Below are 20874 nucleotides of genomic sequence, written 5' to 3' on the forward strand. Positions count from 1 at the left end.
ATTTTCCCCCCATTTTACATTACTTTTACTTTTATACTTTAAGTAGTTTTGAAAGCAGTACTTTTACTTTTTTACGTAAAGAGTAAAAAGCTTGAGTTGATACTTCAACTTCTACTGAAGTATTTTAATCTCCTTTTGACACAGGTTTATTTCACTAATTTTAAATGGTGCACAACAAATCAACCAAGTGCAAAAGTGTATAAATATATTTAGTTATATTTTAGCAATCAACACAAATTAATGAAAATAATACAGCTGCATTTTGTTGGTATATATTCTTAAAACTTTATGAATATGAACTCTTTTTCTTTGCATTATTGGAGGTCTGAAAGCTCTGCATCTTTTTTTGTTATTTCTCATCATTTAGAGCAAATAAATGCTCTAAATGACAATATGTTTATTTGGAATTTGGGAGAAATGTTGTCTGAAGTTTTTAGAATAAAACAACAATGTTCATTTTACTCAAACATAAATCTATAAATAGCAAAATCAGAGAAACTGATTCAGAAACTGAAGGGCTCTTTTGCTGCCTGACAGTCTTTTGATATTTTCTCTCTGGAATATTGAAGTGTTTTGTATTAAAAAGAGAATATCCGAATGGAAAAAATGATTCAAATGCCCTTTCAGCTCCATTCAGACACTTCACTGCTAAAATAATCTAGCGTATTTTCTGAGCACGGCTCACGTTTTCTCTCGATAGGCGATAAGAGGGGGGGTGATATTTGCGGAGGTTGAGACCACCGCAGGGCTATAATTGAGCCTGTCCATTCTTATCTCTCTTCTCTTCCATCCCGCACTCGTTTTTTCCCCTCTTTCTGTCAGTCCAGCTGTGTGTCAGAGTCCTCACCTGCCATGCCTCGTTTTTGTTTCAGACCAAAGTGACGTCCACGCACCGGGGGAGCGCCGCAGAGGCTCATGGGAGAAAGGTAAGGGGGGGGGGGGGGGGGGGGGGCGTGGGGTGGATTATGTGATATGATTATAATTGGATTATAATCTGTAATGGGATTATTACACTTGATTGGATTAAGATTATTTAATCTGTTTGTGATCAGGTGGTTTTGAGTGATGCTGTATGGGATTGTTCCAGATGTGATTTTCATCACAGTCCGGTTGCTTGGCGATTGCTTTTTTTCATTTTAGGATGATTTGTTGATGATCATCTTCATCAAAGGTCACCTTTGGTCAAATGCGGTTTGATGCCAGCTGGGATTTGAAGATACAGTACATAAACTGACATGCCAAAAGTCATGGGATAGCAGTATATAAATCAATGTATAAAGAGAGTTATCCATGTTATGATCATAAATAGATCTTATAGTATTTTAAACTGTCTTTAATGCAAGCTCTTGAGATAGCAGCAGCATGTGGACAAGTATCGTCCTGTTGGAAAAGCGCAATTCTATGGTACCGTATTTTTTTTGGACTATGAGGTGCACTTAAAATCCTTTAATTTTCCCAAAAATCGCCAGTGCGCCATATGTTTAAATTTTATCAGTCAGGTATTAAGAAGCAGTGAAGTCACTCCGCTGAATTACAGAGTAATAAGGGAGTTTTAATGAAGTTTCTCCAGCAATAAGGCTGGAGCAGTATTAGCCTTAGCCGCTAACTGCAGTGCTAGCTCTTTTCCCGTTTAGAGGCGAGTATACTGAGCTGTAGTCTGTGTGTTTATAGTGGTAAAACAAGCCCTACTAGCTGATAGCTTCCTGGCCTACTGGAACACTCAGGGTTCCTCAGTGACAATGTAGCAATGTCAGGCGGCATTTACTAGCGCTAAGCAATGCTAGTAAGTGGTGCTAGTAACCGATGAGACAGGGAAACATGGCGACACCCCTATTCCATACTATTTTCACTTACAATGCGCCTTATAAGAGGGTGTGATTTTAGTAAGCATACGTGAGTTGCAGTTTGGAGTGCATACATTTCGATGAAAATATTGAGTGTGATAACTACGGTGGCTGAGAAAGCCCAACGCAGTGCAAATTGAAAAGCGCTGCAAAAGCACAAAACACATCCATCAAAATAACAACACAGGCGCAGCAAATAGAAAAACGCGCTGCAAATAGAAAAACGTGCTGCAAATAGAACCACAACACAACGGAAGTGAGTCACAACACAACGGAATTTTCCCGGGGGACCTTAAAAGATACTGTACCAGCTAAGCTGCGTCTTCAGTAACGTCTCGGACTTCACTATGTGTACAAAGGACAATACGTGGCAAACAAGGCGTTTTGTGAAGCAGAACTTTTAATAATATGCACACAACCGTGGTAATCACAGGTAATAAACATAACTTACTTTTCAGAAGCTTGTTTGCCACTTATTGTCCTTTGTATACAGCTGGTACAGCATCTTTTAAGGTCCCCCGGGAAAATTCCGTTGTGACTCACTTCCGTTGTGTTGTGGTTCTATTTGCAGCGCGTTTTTCTATTTGCAGCGCGTTTTTCTTTTTGCAGCGCGTTTTTCTATTTGCTGCGCCTGTGTTGTAATTTTGATGGATGTGTTTTGTGCTTTTGCAGCGCTTTTCAATTTGCACTGCGTTGGGCTTTCTCGGCCACCGTAGATAACAGTACAATATATTGCAATATTCATATTTTATCCCACCTCTAGCTTGGATACATTTTAGACAGAACTATTTTTGAGCTTTGGCCAGTTTTAGGTGGAAGTTTGTTGGGCTTGGATCGAATTGTAAGGCATTTTGTTGAGCTCAGACCATCTTTGATCAGAATTTTGTTTAGCTCAGGCAGTTTTAGACAAAAAACAATTGTGACATTTATTAACAATAGGCCAACAGTCAGTGTTGCTTTGTCCTTTTCCAGAATTCAATAAATACTCCAAGTATCGGTGTAAAATATCGGTAAAATCTAGTCCATTAAAAGCAATAATCGGCAGATACCGATATAATTCCGATGTCATTGTGCATCCCTAAAACAAATATTATGTAAAGGCTGCCTTACACTACTGTAGCTGTACTGTATCGGTTTAAATTATTGGCCAAATCTGCGCAGTTAAAAGCAATTATTGGCCAATACTGATATAATTCTGATATCATCGTGCATCTCTAAAACAGATATTATGTAAAGACTTCCTTACAGTACTGTAGCTGTACTGTATCGGTTTAAAATATCGGCCAAATCTGGGCCGTTAAAAAGCAATAATCGGCAGATACCGATATAATTCTGATATCATTGTGCATCCCCAAAAGAGATATTATGTAAAGGCTTCCTTGCATTACTGTAGCTGTAATGTATTGGTTTGAAATATCGGGCAAATCTAGGCCATTAAAAGTAATAATCGGCAGATACCGATATAATTCTGATATCATCGTGCATCCCTACAACAGATATTATGTAAAGGCTTTTTTACAGTACTGTAGCTGTACTGTATCGGTTTGAAATATCGGCAAAAATCTAGGCCATTAAAAGCAATAATCGGCAGATACCGATATAATTCTGATATCATCGTGCATCCCTACAACAGATATTATGTAAAGGCTTTTTTATAGTACTGTAGCTGTACTGTATCGGTTTGAAATTTCAGCAAAAATCTAGGCCATTAAAAGCAATAATCGGCAGATACCGATATAATTCTGATGTCATTGTGCATCCCTAAGATATATATTATGTAAAGACTTCTTACAGTACTGTAGCTGTACTGTCACTGACAGATTCCTCTTGTTGCTGATCCTCCTTTCTGTACGAGCTCAGCTCAAACTCAGCAACACTCGCCTCGCTGCAGGCTGCGGCCGCCGTGCCACGAGTGAGTGTACTCTGAAGAGGCAGAGCGCGAGAGAGAGAGAGAGAGAGAGAGCGCGAGAGAGAGGGAAAGCTCTCTTTCTCTTTTAGTGAGAGCAGCGATGTGTGAAACTGAGGCCGCCTCCCACTCTCCTCGCCATCTCTCCCAGCATTAGCCTGGTTACCATGGCCTTAACCCCACAGCACTCATCCCATCCTTTACTCTCCCTGCACTCATTCACTGGAGAGATGAAGCGAGCGAGGGATGAACCCAAAGATGCCACCCAGTCTCCACCCCCCCCTCGCCATCTGCCTGCCTTTTTTCTGCTCATCTCTCCCTGTCTCTTCATTTATCTCTTTCTCTTTCTGACTCTCTCTCTCGTTCCACTCTATAACACACTGACTTCTCTTTTCTGTCTCTTAATTTATCACACTCTTTCTCTTTCTCTCGCATTCATGAGTAGCTACCTCTGCTGGTTTCTCTTTCACTCACCCTATTGCTCTCTCTCTCTCTCATCACTCTCACGCTCTTTCTCTCACGCTCATCAGTATCTATTTCTGCTGGTTTCTCTTTCACTCACTCTATTCCTCACTCTCTCTCTCTCATCACTCTCACAATCTTTTCTCTCTCTCTCTCACCTTCTTTCCTGCGCTCTCTTAATTTATCACGCTCTTTCTCTTTCTCTTTCTCTCGCGTTCATGAGTAGCTACCTCTGCTGGTTTCTCTTTCACTCACCCTATTGCTCTCTCTCTCTCATTACTCTCACGCTCACGCTCTTTCTCTCGCGTTCATCAGTATCTATCTCTTCTGGTTTCTCGTTCACTCACTCTATTGATCACTCCCACTCTCACCACTCTCACAATCTTTTCTCTCTCTCTCACCTTCTTTCTTGCTCTCTCTCATTTTATCACGCTCTTTCTCTTTCTCTCGCGTTCATCAGTATCTATCTCTTCTGGTTTCTCGTTCACTCACTCTATTGATCACTCCCCCTCTCATCACTCTCACAATCTTTTCTCTCTCTCTCACTTTCTTTCTTGCTCTCTCTCATTTTATCACGTTCTTTCTCTTTTTCTCGCGTTCATCAGTATCTATCTCTGCTGGTTTCTCTTTTACTCACTCTATTGCTCACTCTCTCTCTCATCACTCTTACAAGCTTTTCTCTCTCACACCTTTTTTCTTACTCTCTTAATTTATCACGTTCTTCCTCTTTCTCTCACGCTCATCAGTATCTATCTCTGCTGGTTTCTCTCTCCCTCACTCTTTTGCTCACTCTCTCTCTCATCACTCTCACAATCTTTTCTCTCTCTCTCTCGCCTTCTTTCTTGCTCTCAATTTATCACGCCCTTTCTCTTTCTCTCTCTTTCATCAGTATCTATCTCTGCTGGTTTCTCTTTCACTCACTCTATTCCTCACTCTCTCTCTTATCACTCTCACAATCTTTTCTCTCTCTCTCACCTTCTTTCCTGCGCTCTCTTAATTTATCACGCTCTTTCTCTTTCTCTCGCGTTCATGAGTAGCTACCTCTGCTGGTTTCTCTTTCACTCACCCTATTGCTCTCTCTCTCTCTCTCTCTCTCTCTCTCTCATTACTCTCACGCTCTTTTTCTCGCGTTCATCAGTATCTGTCTCTTCTGGTTTCTCTTTCACTCACTCTATTCCTCACTCTCCCTCATCACTCTCACAATCTTTTCTCTCTCTGTCACCTTCTTTCTTGCTCTCTCAATTTATCACGCTCTTTCTCTTTCTTGCGTTCATCAGTATCTACCTCTGCTGGTTTCTCTTTCACTCACCCTATTGCTCTCTCTCTCTCTCTCTCATTACTCTCACGCTCTTTCTCTCGCGTTCATCAGTATCTATCTCTGCTGGTTTTTCTTTCACTCACACTATTCCTCAATCTCTCTCTCATCACTCTAACCCTCTTCTCCCTCTCTCTCTCACCTTCTTTCTTGCTCTTTCTTAATTTATCACGCTCTTTCTTTCTTCGCATTCATCAGTATCTATCTCTGCTGATTTCTCTCTCCCTCACTCTTTTGCTCACTCTCTCATCACTCTCACAATCTTTTCTCTCTCTCTCGCCTTCTGTCTTGCTCTCGCTTAATTTATCATGCTTTTTTCTCTTTCTCTCGCGTTCCTCAGTATCTATCTCTGCTGATTTCTTTCTTTCACTCACTCTCTCATCACTCTCACAATGTTTTCTTTCTCTCTCTGGCCTTCTTTCTTGCTCTCTCAATCCATCACGCCCTTTCTCTTTCTCTCGCGTTCATCAGTAACTATCTCTGCCTCGTTCTCTCTCGCTCACTCTCTCAATCTCACTCTTTGCTCTTTGTCTTTTGCGTCCTTATTTTGCTTTCTCTCTTGCTTCGTTTCTTGCTCTCTCTCCCTCACTCTCTCATTTCCATCTTTCATTTTCTCATCCTTTTTCTTGCTTTTCTTTTGCTCTCTTGTTCTGTCTCTCTCTCACACACTTTTTCTCTTTTTCGCCCTATCTCTTTCATTCTTATGCTCTCGCTCCTTTATTCTGACATTTCCTTCACTTTTTTGCTCTCTCTCTCTCTTTCAATCTTCCTCTTCTCTTTCTGTTTCTCTTTCCCTCTCTCTCTCTCTTTCTCTCAATCTTTCTGATTCTCTTTCCCTCTCTCTCTCTTTCTGTATTAAGAATCCGCTGCTTGTCGGTGGAGATGACCCAGCTCTTCATTCAGAGTGACAGTGAGTGTGAGAGACAGGAGGAGATGTGACACGACCCGTTTGACCTTTTTCTCCTCTATTTCCCCTCCTCCTCCTCCTCCTCCTCCTTCCACCCCTCTATCTTCCTCTTCTCCTCATCATCTGCCTCTCCTGTTGCCATGTGAAAGTGATAATGATGAACCCGGTGTAATTAAGCTGCTCTATTCAGCAGCACCGTCACGTACAGACCACTAATCAGAGCATCACCAGCGTGGGAGGAGTTTCTAACAGACTAAAACCAAAACAGTTTAGTTTTTTCTTCTTTTTTTTTACCACAATTTGAAACAGTTAAGAGAGTCAAATTCTGGCAGAGAGGCAGGATTTGGCACAACGTATGGAAAGAAAATTTGCCAATTTTGCTAAAAACATTCTATAATCCAATCTGTGTAAAATATAGAGGGACTAGATCCACATGTGGTATTTTTTATTTACAGGTATTAATAAACATGACTAAAATAGTTTCTTATACTTAAACAGAATTTTATTTTTAGAACAGTTTTGGACAAAATTTTGAGCTCAGGTCGTGTCTGGATAGAATTTTAATGAACTCAGTCCATCTTTGGACATAATTGTGTTGAGCTCAGACCATTTTTGTGCGGAATTTGTTGCCCTCAGTTTATCTTTGCACAGAATGTTATTGCCCTCAGGTCAGTTCTGGAAATAGCCTCAAACCAGTTTTGGACAGAATATTTGTTGGCCTCAGGCCATCTTTGGACAGATTGTATAAGCTCAAGACAGTTTTAGACAGAATTGTGTTGGCCTCAGGCCATCTTTGCTCAGAATTTTTCTAGCCTCAAGCCAGTTTTGGACAGAATTTTTGTTCAACTCAGGCCATCTTTGCACAGATTTTTTTTTTATAGCCTCAAGCCAGTTTTAGACAGAAATGTGTTGGCCTCAGGCCATCTTTGCACAGAATTTTGCTAACCACGAGATGGTGTTAGAAAGAAAAGTGTTTTTAGCCTCAAGCTAGTTTTAGACAGAATTGTCTTGCCCTCAGGCCATCTTTGGACATAATTTTGTTAGCCTCAAGCCAGTTAGGGACAAAATTTTGTTAAACTCAGGTCAGTGCTGGAAAGAACTTGATGAGCTCAGGCCATCTTTGGACAGAATTTTGCCGAGCTCTGACCATCTTTGGACAGAATTTTGTTAGCCTCAATCCATTTTTGGACAGAATTTTGTTAGCCTCAGGCCATCTTTAGACAGAATTTTTTTAGCCTCAAGCCGTTTTTGGACAGAATTATGCTAGCTTCAGGTCAGTTTTGGACAGAATATTTGTTAGCCTCAGGCCATCTTTGCACAGAATTTTGTTCGCATCAAGCCAGTTTTGGACAAAATTTTGTTAAACTGGAAAGTACTGGAAAGAACTTGATAAGCTCAATCCATCTTTGGACAGAATTTTGTTAGCCTCAAACTAGTTTTGGACAGAATTTTTGTTAGCCTCAAGGCCATCTTTGGACAGAATTTTGGTAGCCTCAAGCCGTTTTTGGACAGAATTATGCTAGCTTCAGGTCAGTTTTGGACAGAAATTTGTTGCCCTCAGGCCATCTTTGGTTCTTTTAGCCTCAACCCAGTTTTACACAGACTTTTGTTGACCTTAGGCCATCTTTGGACAGTTTTTTTTTTTTTTTTTTTAGCCTCAAGCCAGTTTTGGAAAAAAATGTGTTAAACTCAGGTCAGTACTGAAAAGAACTTGATGAGCTCAGGCCATCTTTGGACAGAATTTTGTTTGTCTTAAAACAATTTTGAAGAAAATTGTTCGGCTTAGGCAAACTTTGACTAGATTTTAACTGGCTCGGGCAGTTTTGGACAGAATTTCATTGTTCCTGGATCAGTTTTGTGCTTCTGAAAATGTTCTTTTGGTTAGGCCAGGTGGGTTCAGAGTGAAGTTTGTTAGTTTGAAGCTGTTTGGAGTTGTTTGGCTTTGATTGAGCGGGGATAAAAGCTTCAGGCCTGATTAAAGCTGTAATCGCTCACACACGGGGTCACAGAAGCAACACGTTTAACTTTAGTGTCTACTGAGTCACTAGTGCTAACAAAGTGTAGCAGATTGATGGTTTGTCTGTCAGTAAGCCAGTGCACACTTGTGTTGGTGATTGAAGAAGAAAGTCTTTTCTTCTACAAAAGAAGCGGTTCAGACAGGTAATGCAGAAAAGGTCTATTTTTCCTTCAAAGGTTGCTGCTGTTATCTTTGATGGAGGAGGATTATCTCACTGATGGATGATAATGACTCATCACAGTGATTTTCTGTCACTCCTTTACCTCCCCTGGAGATGATGCTAACATCCCACTCTACAACCGCTCCACCAGAAGTGATTTCTCTTAAAAAGCTTTTCCTGACACTGCTTTAGCAGCCAGGCTAATCTCAGTCTCACACACACACGCACGCACACACACAGTTTAAGCTTGGTCGGGTGGTCGGTAGCACAGCGATTGCCCACCAGCTCTGTGGCTGAGCTTCAGTGAGCTTCCCTAAATCAGCATGCTAACGCTAACAAGACTCCAGCTGTCAGATTAAAAATGTCGATTTTGTGTTACTGCTTCACTAATTTTATAGTTTAATTGTGGACGGACATGGAGTGCTCCAGATTTTACAGTAATGTAGTTACTGCTTTATTTATTTAATGGCTTTTAATTTGAAATGGTCTGTTTGTTCGCTTAAATTAGTGGCATATTTTGACATTGCAGTGTATGGGTGAGCATTATCCTGTTGGAAAATGACACCTAACAACCTATAATACATGTATTTTTTCATTTGTATCATTTGACACTATTTGTTCGTCTGTATTAGTGACATTTATTTTGACACTATTTGTCTGTATTAATGACATTTATTTTAACACTATTTGTTCGTCTGTATTAGTGACTCTTATTTTGACAGTTTGTTAGTCTGTATTAGTGACTCTTATTTTGACACTATTTGTCTGTATTAATGACATTTATTTTAACACTATTTGTTGGTCTGTATTAGTGACTCTTATTTTGACAGTTTGTTGGTCTGTATTAGTGACTCTTATTTTGACACTATTTGTTTGTCTGCATTAATGACATTTATTTTTACACTATTTGTTCATCTGTAATAATGACATTTATTTTAAAACTTTGTCTTTATTAATGACATATTTTAAAACTTTGTCTGTATTAGTGACGTTTATTTTGACACTATTTGTTCGTCTGTATTATTGACTCTTATTTTGACACTATTTGTTCGTCTGTATTGGTGACTCTTATTTTGACACTATTTGTTCGTCTGTATTGGTGACTCTTATTTTGACACTATCTGCTCGTCTGTATTGGTGACTCTTATTTTGACACTATTTGTTCGTCTGTATTAATGACATTTATTTTGACACTATTTGTTCGTCTGTATTAATGACATTTATTTTGACACTATTTGTTCGTCTGTATTAATTACATTTATTTTAACAATATGAGTTAGTCCGTATTATTGACTTTTATTTTGACATTATTTGCTCGTCTGTATTAGTGACTCTTATTTTGACACTATTTGTCTGTATTAATGACATTTATTTTAACACTATTTGTTCGTCTGTATTAGTGACTCTTATTTTGACAGTTTGTTAGTCTGTATTAGTGACTCTTATTTTGACACTATTTGTTTGTCTGCATTAATGACATTTATTTTTACACTATTTGTTCATCTGTAATAATGACATTTATTTTAAAACTTTGTCTTTATTAATGACATATTTTAAAACTTTGTCTGTATTAGTGACGTTTATTTTGACACTATTTGTTCGTCTGTATTATTGACTCTTATTTTGACACTATTTGTTCGTCTGTATTGGTGACTCTTATTTTGACACTATTTGTTCGTCTGTATTAATGACATTTATTTTGACACTATTTGTTCGTCTGTATTAATGACATTTATTTTGACACTATTTGTTCGTCTGTATTAATGACATTTATTTTGACACTATTTGTTCGTCTGTATTAATTACATTTATTTTAACAATATGAGTTAGTCCGTATTATTGACTTTTATTTTGACATTATTTGCTCGTCTGTATTAGTGACTCTTATTTTGACACCATTTGTTTGTCTGTAATAATGACATTTATTTTCAAACTTTGTCTTTATTAATGACATATTTTAAAACTTTGTATTAGTGACGTTTATTTTGATTATTGACTCTTATTTTGACACTTTTTGCTCGTCTGTATTATTGACTCTTATTGTGACACTGTTTGCTCGTCTGTATTAATGACATTTATTTTGACACTATTTGTTCGTCTTTATTGGTAGCTCTTATTTTGACACTTTGTTAATCTGTATTAATGACTTTTATTTTAACACTATTTGTTCCTCTGTATTAGTGACTTTTATTTTGACATTTTTTGTTAATAAGTGAGCTTTACTTTAATGAATATTTAACCTTTCACAAATGCAGCATGCTAACGCTAACAAGGCTCCAGCTGTCAATTACTGTATTTACTGTTTCGGGTATTTAAGTGACTTTTAATTTGAAATTTGTTCACTTGCATTAGTGACATATATATTTTGACCTTGTTGTCTATGGGAAGGCATTGTCCTGCTGAAAAAAAGGTAGTTGGGAGCCTTCGCAGAATGTTCTGCACATATCACTGAACTGTTAGGGTCCTTAATCTCTGTGTCACACACACACACACTCTCTCTCTGCATGGTGTGGAAGTCAGTAGCACGGGGATTGCCCACCTGCTCTGTGGCTGAGCTTCAGTGATCTTCCCTTTAATTAATATTTAACCCGCCACTAGTGCAGCATGCTAACGCTAACGAGACTCCATGCGGCTAGCCCAGCGAGAGGTGCTTCAAATGTCAGCGCCAGGCTACCGACTTCCTGGCAGCTTAAGAATGGCTTAATTACACACAAATACGCCCACACACACATGTTTACCTATTAGCACAGATCAGTGTCCCTGGCGACACTGCTGTAAGTGTGTGTGCTAGTCTGCTGTAGCCTTTATCTTCAGGAACATAGCAGTGTGTGTGAGAGCAGGATGTGACATAGCTCTAATACATACCTCAGAGTTCAGTATGTGCTGAATGAAGGAGAGGAGGCAGGAATGTGGGTTATTTTAATTAATCTGAGGATGCTAGTGTTGTGTAGGTGTGAATCAAATAACACAACTAAAGAGCCCCTAAGAGGACATCCTGTTTAAATAATGCATTAGTGACTTATATTTTAACATGGTCTGTCTCTTCATTTGTATTTGTGACTTTAATTTTGACGCAGTCTGTCCGATTTGTTATTTTTATTTGTATTAGTGGTGTTTATTTTGACACTATTTGTTCGTCTTTATTAGTGACGTTTATTTTGACACTTTTTGTTCATCTATATTAGTGATGTTTATTTTGACACAATTTGTTTGTCTGTATTATTTAGAATTTATTTAGAAACTATTTTTTTTTTAATCGGGGTAAAATAGGGCAGATGCTCATGTAGGAGCACATTCTGCCTTCCAATATAATATTGCATTTGTGTTCGTTTTAAACTCCAAAAATCCTGTAGTACTCGCTGCTAAAAATGTAAACAGGAAGTAAGAGTGCCAGTATAAACCAAAGCGGAAATACGTCACTGCTGCTGATGCATAGAGCCTATTAGTGACTTATTTCAATACTGTTTGTATTAGTGACTTTTATTCTGACACTGATAATTTGTTCTTCTGTATCCGTGACTTATATTGACACTGACAATTTGTGTTTGTTAATGCCTTTTGACAGTTTGTGAAATTTATTTTGATATTTGTTTATTAGTGACTTATTTTGACACTTTGTTTGAACTAATGAGTTTTATTTTGACACCGTTTGTATTATTTACTTTAATTTTGACACCTGAGACTATTTGTTTTTCTGTTTTTTTTTTTTTTTTCTTAATTTGTATAAGTGACTTATCTTGATGCTATTTGTTTGTCTGTATTAGTTACTTTTATTTGGGCTCTGTATTAGTGACTTATGTTATGTTGTGTGTACTAGTGACTTTTATTTTTTTTATTGTCTGTTCTAGTGACTAGTGACAAATGAAATGTGATCAGAGTTTCTTCACTGACTAGGCAGGCCATGGAAGTGTTCCAGTCTGTTACAGGCATATCTGGGAAATCTTTGCTGTGTGTGGACGAGCATTATCCTGCTGAAAAAACAACAATAAATGGGGTCCCTGTCATAAGAAGCGATGTTAAAAGACGTCTCAGATTTTAAAAGTTTATTGAAGTGCTGAACTGAACAGATGTTAACAGTAGCACGATGCCACGCAGCTTATCCTGGCAGGAGCATACAGTGGTCTGGTGTTTTCCAGTCTGAGAGATCTGGTTGTGTGTTGAGTCAGAATGTGGTCTTGGACTCTGGCAGTGGAACTGTGATGTGAAATTGGGTGTAATGGGAAAAAGTCAGTGTTATAAAAGTGGATTTGTTTGTTCTCAGCAGAAATGTGTTGGTTCAGGGGAAAGAGGAGGTAGCCTGCTGTCAGCGTTCAGTGTGTAATTGGTTTATTTAAATGAGGGGAGGGCTAAATAACGCTTTTAATGAAGGCTCAGCAGCGTTAACCTGACGCTCGGTGCGCGGCAGTCACGCACATTCAACACCGGCCGCTCATCCGCATCCGCCGCCACAAAACAGCCGGAGCGGCGTGACCAAGTTGATTTCTTTCCTCGGCTCGAGGGAATCGGGAAAATGATTGGGTTTATTTGCTGGAGGAGGAGTTCACTCTCGCTTCGCTTCCAGTTCAAAACACAAACACTTCTCTTATTAAGGCTTATGAACGTTTCTTAGAAACACTGCAGAGGAACAGGGTCTGGTGGAGATGGAAGATGGAGATTTAGACTTTGAGACTTTTTCGGTTGGTGTCATCAGGCCAGGCTTTAGTGTTTATTAGGAAATGTTTTAGTGTGTGTGAATTGAACACTTTACAACTGATCATTGCTGCAGGGCCACCAATCTGTACACACTGCACTCAAAACACTGCCATTAACTATATCCACGCTATATGGCAACGAACACCCGTTTGCCAGTTCTACCTGGGTGTTCAGAACGGTGCTATTTAAGTGTAACTATCATCATCACTGTTCATCATCATAGCTAAACCATAGTAACCCTTTTTTAAGAGTTAGAGTTTAGACCCGAGTTTAGGCCTGAGCCCTTGCACGTTCTGCCTGAACCCAACCCAGCCCGCCCCACCCCGCCCCATACACTGTCATTATGAGCCCGAGCCCGATTTAAACCCTGCATTTTTTTGAGCAAGTAGACTGTTAAACCTGAGCTTTTTAAAATCATCTTCATGCTGTTTGAATGGGTTGTTGAAATCTGTTCAGAATGATGTTAATTAACATTGCAACACTAAAGAAGCATATACCTATTATTTAATAACAATGTATATTAAGAACAGATCTCTGAAAGATTTAAACACACAGAGTTCGTACAGTCATTTGAACACAGCAATTTCCAGGTCCCAGAAATTTTGAAAAGCCATGGAAATTTGAAGCCTTTGTTTCCCTTTATCGACTGAGAAAAGCTGCTTTGGTTTGGGTAAATTAATTAAATGTATTCGCATCAGCTAGCTGGCTGTGACTGGAGTTTTAGCTGCACTATAACTATAACTATTCACTCAGTGAGAAAAATATCTGATTTAATGCTGTCTGGCATCATTCAGACACATATAAGGCACTGACATACTAAATATGCAGAAATGTTATTCAGCTGGTAAAATGTCATATTTCAAAGTTTATTATTATTAATTTTAGGAAAGATATAGGCCTACTACAATCTGTCCTTGTCTGTACTGATGATTTAAAGATTGTATGGTCATGAAAATTTGCTGTGAAGTCAATGGAAATTAATAAGTTACGAATTAATAAGTTTAAGAATATAAAATGTATAAACTAACAATTTTTTTTTATAGAGCTTATAGTCTATGTGCAAAAAAAACACAAAATACAGTATTAAGGCTAAACACTGCACGGCACAGTGATTCAAGTCAAGTGCGTAATATGGACAAGTGGAATGTGCACTGAGTATTTGCGCAACTTTTATAAAACAGTTTGATTTGTTACTTTGCTATTTTGTGATCACGCCACAGCTTTATATAAAATAAAAAAAAACTTTAAAAAACAGAGCCCGAACCCGACCCGGCCCGAGGAAAATGGTGGGAAATCCTGGCCCGAGTTGGGGTTCGGGCAGAGAATCTAAGCTCTAACACTCATGCCTCAGCTGTTTAACTGCTGGACTGTCGCTTTAAGGTGAAGAAAGAGCTGACCTCCTAATTTGGTGAATGTGTTGTCTGGTGTTTGTTATTTTGACCAGGCTGTATTTATACGTGACCCTGTTCCTTGTCATTTTAATTGATTCACCTTTGGTGGCCTGATCTTTAACCCGGCAATTACAGCCATATAAGAGAACTGAACTGAAGGCAAACAAAGTATGATTTCTTTTCTCTCTCTCTTTCTCTCTCTCTCTCTCTCTCTCCTCCTTCTTTCACACACTCTTACTCTCCTCCTCTCTCTCTCTCTTACACACACAATCTCTCTCTCTCTCTCTCCCCTCCTTCTTTCACACACTCTTACTCTCCTCCTCTCTCTCTCTCTTACACACACAATCTCTCTCTCTCTCTCCCTCTCTCTCTCTCTCTGCTTGGCTGTGTTTAAATGTCAGAGCCGGCAGTCGATAATCTCTCCCCCTTTTCTCTATCTTCCTCCGATCGTGGTGGAAAATGTCACTTTTAATGTCCAATTAACTCGACTGTTCTGACTTTTAAAGATGTTTTTCTTCGCTACAATTTAGCCAGATTACTCTTTGCGCAAAAAAAAAAGAAATTAATAAATAAATAAAATAAAATGAAAAACCCTTCAGGCTAGACTTGTTTTCCATGACATGAGTCAGACCTTAATTTCCTCTTCGTTGTTAGCGTTTTTCTTTTCTTTTTTCTATTTTATGTATTTAAAGAATTCAAGGGAAGTTATTAACTTTCCGCTGAATGATGAGCAGCACCGGCTCCTTCGCCTGCATTGTTTCTCCAGCTCTCTTTATTTTCTTATTGTTTTCTAATACTTATTATCTTATTAGCATATTGTACAATGCAACACACTATAGTTATGCAAAAGCAAGCCAGGCATTTTAATTTCCTTTTTTTTTTTTTTTTAAACAATTTAAGGAAAGTGATACAAAGATTTCCCTTTCTCTAAATGACAAACAGCGACTATCCATCACTTTCACGTTCTGGCTTTTTGAATGTAGGCGACGTTCGACTGCTGTCAAAACATACAAGCCTTGCTTTGATGATGTGCTCATATTGAAGCCACAGTGCTTTTCACTGATGTTAGCGTGTGCTGTTCTGCTGATAAGAGCTTATTTCTTCTGCTTTTAATTGCATATTAGCGCATGTTTATAGGTCAAGGCCTTTTTTCGTAGCTCCGGAAATTGCTTGGATGCTGATAATTACCACCAACATCCAGATGTTTCTGCTTCTGACTAAATGGAACAGATTCAACCAAAGCTTTTAAGAATTTTAAAAGCTTTGAGCACATTTTCACATTTTCTGATCCAAATGGAAGCTTCCAATTGCTGATATAATGTTTTATTTCTCTCTCTCTCTCTCTCTTTTTCTATTTCTCTGTGCAGGAGCTGGCTGAAGTTACATTAGATGCCCAGCAGACACAGGCCTGGGATCAGCTCCGCTGCATGTACAGAGGACCCTCCAGAGTAAGATTTACACACATTCACTTAATGCTATTTTGGTCTACAGAAAATTGTTAGCCAAGCTAGCCAAGCATTCAATCAAAGCTGTGTTCAGTCTTCAGGTAAAAATGTCCCAAATTAAACCCGTCTCTTTATATGTTACTGTTTCTCCTGGGTGGGGTGACAGTCTAAGCGTTGACCATCCATTGTCTGAACATGGCGTGGCTGCAGCTGTCAGTTTTTTTTTGTTTTTCAAAATATTCACATACTAAGAATCGCTTCCCACTGCAAGTCTATCAGTGACAAATCCACAGTTTTTATATGGTGTCTTGATTGTAGGTGGCATTTAGCTTGCTTTAATTATGTTTTATTTATTTGCATTAAACTTACAGTGCCTTCTGATGACGTTAGCTACTATTTAATTGTATGTTACCTCATGTTTATGGGTCATGGCGCTTGAAATTGCTTGGATGCTAATAAAATTACCACCATCATCCAGAGGTTGAATGCTGCCACTATGATCGAGAGATCGCTGGTTTGAATCCTGGTTATGTAGCTTGCCATCAGCTGCCGGAGCCCTGAGAGAGCACAATTGGCTTTGCTCTCTCTGGGTGGGTAGAAGGTGCTCTTTTTTCCCTCATCACTCCAAAGGGTGATGTGGATCAGCACAAGGCTGCGTCTGTGAGCTGATGTATCAGAACCGAGTCGCTGTGCTTTCCTCCGAACGTTAGCGCTGTGATGCTACTCGGTAATGCTGCATCAGCAGCAGTTCGAAAAGAGGCGGAGTTTGACTTCACATGTATCAGAGGAGGCGTGTGCTAATGAAAACATAAAAAGCATGCATTACAACAACCAGTTCAGTTTAAGCACTGTTGAGTCATTTTCTCTCTCAACTCCTTCCCCTTATATCATATGTCCTCCTTCAGGAAGCTATCATCCTGAACTAGGGTGTGTGTGCGTGTGTGTGTGTGTGTGTGTGTGTGTGTGTGCGCGCGTGTGTGAGAGAGAGATATGATGCTTCTTGTCTGTTCTGATCAGCGGTGCTGTGCCTCTATCTGTCTGGAGAGTGAGGATGCGCTCGTCTGTCTCGGTGTCTGTCATAAGACACTGTTACATAACACACTACAGATACTGCCCCACAAACACTAAACCAGGATATCTCTCTCTCTTTCACACACACACACACACACACACACTCTGGACTTTCTTCATCTATACAGTAAGTGCACTTGACTGATGTAGACTGGTACAGTTTACTGGCTTGGGTCTAAATATTGACTGCACACCAGAGAGACTGTGTCAGTTTCATTTTTTTTTTTGTTTTTCTTGCAAATTTGGTCTTTAAAGAGTTTAGTCTTTTTAAAATTTGACTTTGAACTAGTTCACTTTCTTCAAACTAAGAGTTTGCACTAGTTTAGTTTCTCTGAACTGAATGTTTAAAGTAATTCAATTTCTCTGGACTGTTCTGAACTGTGGGCGTAAATTAATTATTACATTTGAGTTAGAAGTAATTTAAGTTAATGCAAACAGAGTTTGATATAGTTAAATTTCTTAGAAGTTAAACATTTTCTTTGAAGTTGATTTTAAATTCCACATTGATGTATACATTAGTTTAAATAGTTTACTTCCTTTAAAGTTTGGGGCAAAATAGTTCAATTTCTTTAAACTTTGGGTTTGAAATTGTTCGATTTCTTTGTACTAAGGTTGAAACAGTTAATTCTTTCAACTTTAGGTTTCATTTTTTTTTTATTTCTTTGAACTTTGTATTAGAAATCGTTCAATTGCTTTGTATTGAGGTTGAAACGGTTCAATTCTTTCAGATTTAGGTAAAAAAAAATAATTTCTTTGAACTTTGTATTAGAAATTGTTTAATTTTTTGTATTGAGGTTAAATGGTTATTTTTTTCAACTTTGGGTTTACATTTTTCTGACATATTTCTCTGAGTTTGAAGTAGCCCAGGTTTCTGTAGCTTTATATAGTTCAATTTCTAAGCAATTTGTGTTTAAAATACTCACATTTCTTGGAAATTTGACTTTGAAATATCTCAAAATATCTTTAATTAAAGACTGAAGTAGTTGATTTTTTAACTTTGGGTTTAATATACTTATATTTCTTTCAACATAATAGTGCTTCAGTTGCATTGAGTTTGGGTTCAAATTGTTCAGCGATTTTGTGCAGTTTGTCCAAACAGGCTGGGTTTTAATGGGGCATATTTTGCCTTTGCAAATTAATTGCAAACGAGAACCATCTTCTTATCCTTTGCTTTCTCCTCTGTTATACCAGCTAAAGCTATATAGCATGTACTTTACGAGCTCGTCACTCTACTGATCATGACTTTAAGATGGTGGTGCACAGAGATTACACTACGGTTACACTACGGGTTGTAAATAGTGGCTTTTAATAAACGTCTTGTGCACTTTTAAAGTTATTAATGACTTGTTTAAATGTCAGAGCTCTCCGGATTCCAGCAATGAGGTGTGGAGCAACTTTGAGCCTGGATAACAGTTTAAAAATTGATATATCTGCAGGGGCAAAATATGCCCCATTTAAATCCATTCTACCCTATTTGGAAAAATTGCACAAAATTGCTGGATTTAAGAAAGCTGCAGGAGAGCAGAGGTGAGCTATTCAACAAAGGTCAGTACTTTTTATCATGTTTTACTGCAGCAAAAGTAAATTTTACACCAGAGTTCTCCTTTAAGGCTGTGCGAAGTGTATTAACTCACAGTAACGTTAGAAATGAAGCTTGGAGGATAATTAAAAAAGAACGGGGGTCTGATAAAGCGTTCGGGGCCTTATATGGGGGGCTGCAGTGGTGCTTGCTTGCAGGTGTGTGTGTGTGTTATTGTGTGCTTTTTTCATCCCTTTCTATTTCACTAATTAAAGGCGAGCCTTTAATCCTTATCAATGTCTTTGTTCCTCCGGCTGCTGCTGCTGCTGCCACACACACACAGACACACACACACAGAATAGGTTATAAGCAGTAAGAATTTTTTATACATAGTAAATCGAGTTAAGCCCTCACACACATCCGCTGCCATGGCGACGGCGATAAGGGTCTTTGACACTGATATTTACATCTAAAGGAGATATCCCCCTCACCCCCCCCTCCATATAGAAACTCCTCCACAAATAACCTCTCTCTCTCTCTCTCTTTCTTGCACTCGCGCTTTCACACACTTTAATGCATATGCTTGCTCATTCTCTCGCTCTCGCTCCCTATAATGCTAGCTCTCTCTTTCTTGCTCACGCTCACTTTCGCTCGATCCCTTTCTCTCATGCATTCACACGCCTGCTCTTACGCTTGCTCATTCTCTCGCTCTCTCACCCTATAATACTAGCTCTCTCTTTTTTGCTCACACTCATACACACTTTCACTCTCTCTCATGCATTCACACTCCTGCTCTTACGCTTGCTCATTCTCTCGCTCTCACCCTATAATGCAAGCTCTCTCTTTCTTGCTCACGCTCACACTCACTTTCGCTCTATCACTTTCTCTCATGCATTCACACTCCTGCTCTTACGCTTTCTCATTCTCTCGCTCTCTCACCCTATAATGCTAGCTCTCTCTCGATCACACTCGCATACTTACACTCTTTCACTTTCTCTCATGCATTCACACTCATGCATCCAAGCCCTGGATTTCTCTGTACTTTTCTCACACTCTCAAATTTCCTCTTTCTTACTCTTTCTTTTTGTCTTGTACTCGCTGTCTTTGTCTTGTACTCTTTGTCTTGCTGTTACTCTCACTTGCTCTGTCTTGCTCTCTCACACCATCTTGTTCTTGCTCTCTTGTGCTGTCTTGCTCTCACTCACATTATCTTGCTCTCACTTGTGTTGTCTTTCTCTTGCTCTCACTCATGCTGTCTTGCTCTCACTCGCGCTGTCTTCATCTCACTCGCATTATCTTGCTCTCACGCCCTCTGTGTTGCTCTCACACTGTCTTGCGTTTATTCTTGATCTCACTTGTGCTGTCTTGCTCTCTCTCGTGCTGTCTTGCTTCTCTCTCTCGCTGTATTGCTTTCATTTCACTTGCTTTCGCACCTTCTGGCCCTCAGTCTCTGGATGACGTTAGCATGTACTTCATCCTCAAGTTTTATTAAAGTGCCTACAATTAACACACACACTCACGCACTAACACAGTTTTATTAGAGTACCTACAATTAGCTCACATGCATGCACACACACACACACACACACGCACATGCACACACACAGGCTCTCCCTACAGGCTCCCCTCCTGTTTAATTAACACACCAGGACTTCTCAGCCCAGTTTCCACAGCTTTAATTAAACACTAAATGGGTTCAAAAAAGAGTAAATAAGAAGAAGACCAGAGGAGATGGAGTGTGTGTGTGTGTGTGTGTGTGTGTGTAGGGCAAGAGTACAGCAGCAGGGTACACTAAAATAGTGTGAGCTTACCTTCATTATAGAGAGAGAGAGAGAGAAAATGACAAGCAGGACAAAAACTACAAGATGAGTAAGAAAAAAGTGAGAGAAAATAAGGAAATGAGAGAGGAGGAAAAGAGAATGTAACTATAGTGAGAATGAGAATTATTAGAAGATTGTAAGGAAAGAAAGATGGGGAGAGAGAGAGACATAGAAAGGAAGAGAATCAGACGAGAGATAAAGACAGAATAAAAAAAGAAGATAACATACAATGAAGGAGATAAGAGAGAAAATGAGGAAAGGGAAAGAGCAAGAGGATGAAAATTTAGGAGAGAGTGAGAGAGGGAGATTAGGATGAGAGACAGGA

The 20874-nt window shown here is 39.0% G+C and overlaps 1 protein-coding gene across 2 annotated transcripts in view; it reads left to right on the forward strand.

The window, feature by feature from the left end:
* vps8 (VPS8 subunit of CORVET complex) overlaps positions 1-20874 on the forward strand; it is a 158313-nt gene that overhangs the window by 128394 nt on the left and 9045 nt on the right. For both annotated transcript variants that reach the window (XM_049470132.1, XM_049470133.1), the window contains exons 43-44: positions 873-926; positions 16062-16142. In XM_049470132.1, coding sequence (XP_049326089.1) covers positions 873-926; positions 16062-16142 — 135 coding nt within the window. The remainder of the gene's footprint in view (positions 1-872; positions 927-16061; positions 16143-20874) is intronic.

The sequence above is a fragment of the Astyanax mexicanus genome, chromosome 21, assembly GCF_023375975.1.
Source record: "Astyanax mexicanus isolate ESR-SI-001 chromosome 21, AstMex3_surface, whole genome shotgun sequence".
Classification (NCBI taxonomy): Eukaryota; Metazoa; Chordata; class Actinopteri; order Characiformes; family Acestrorhamphidae; genus Astyanax; species Astyanax mexicanus.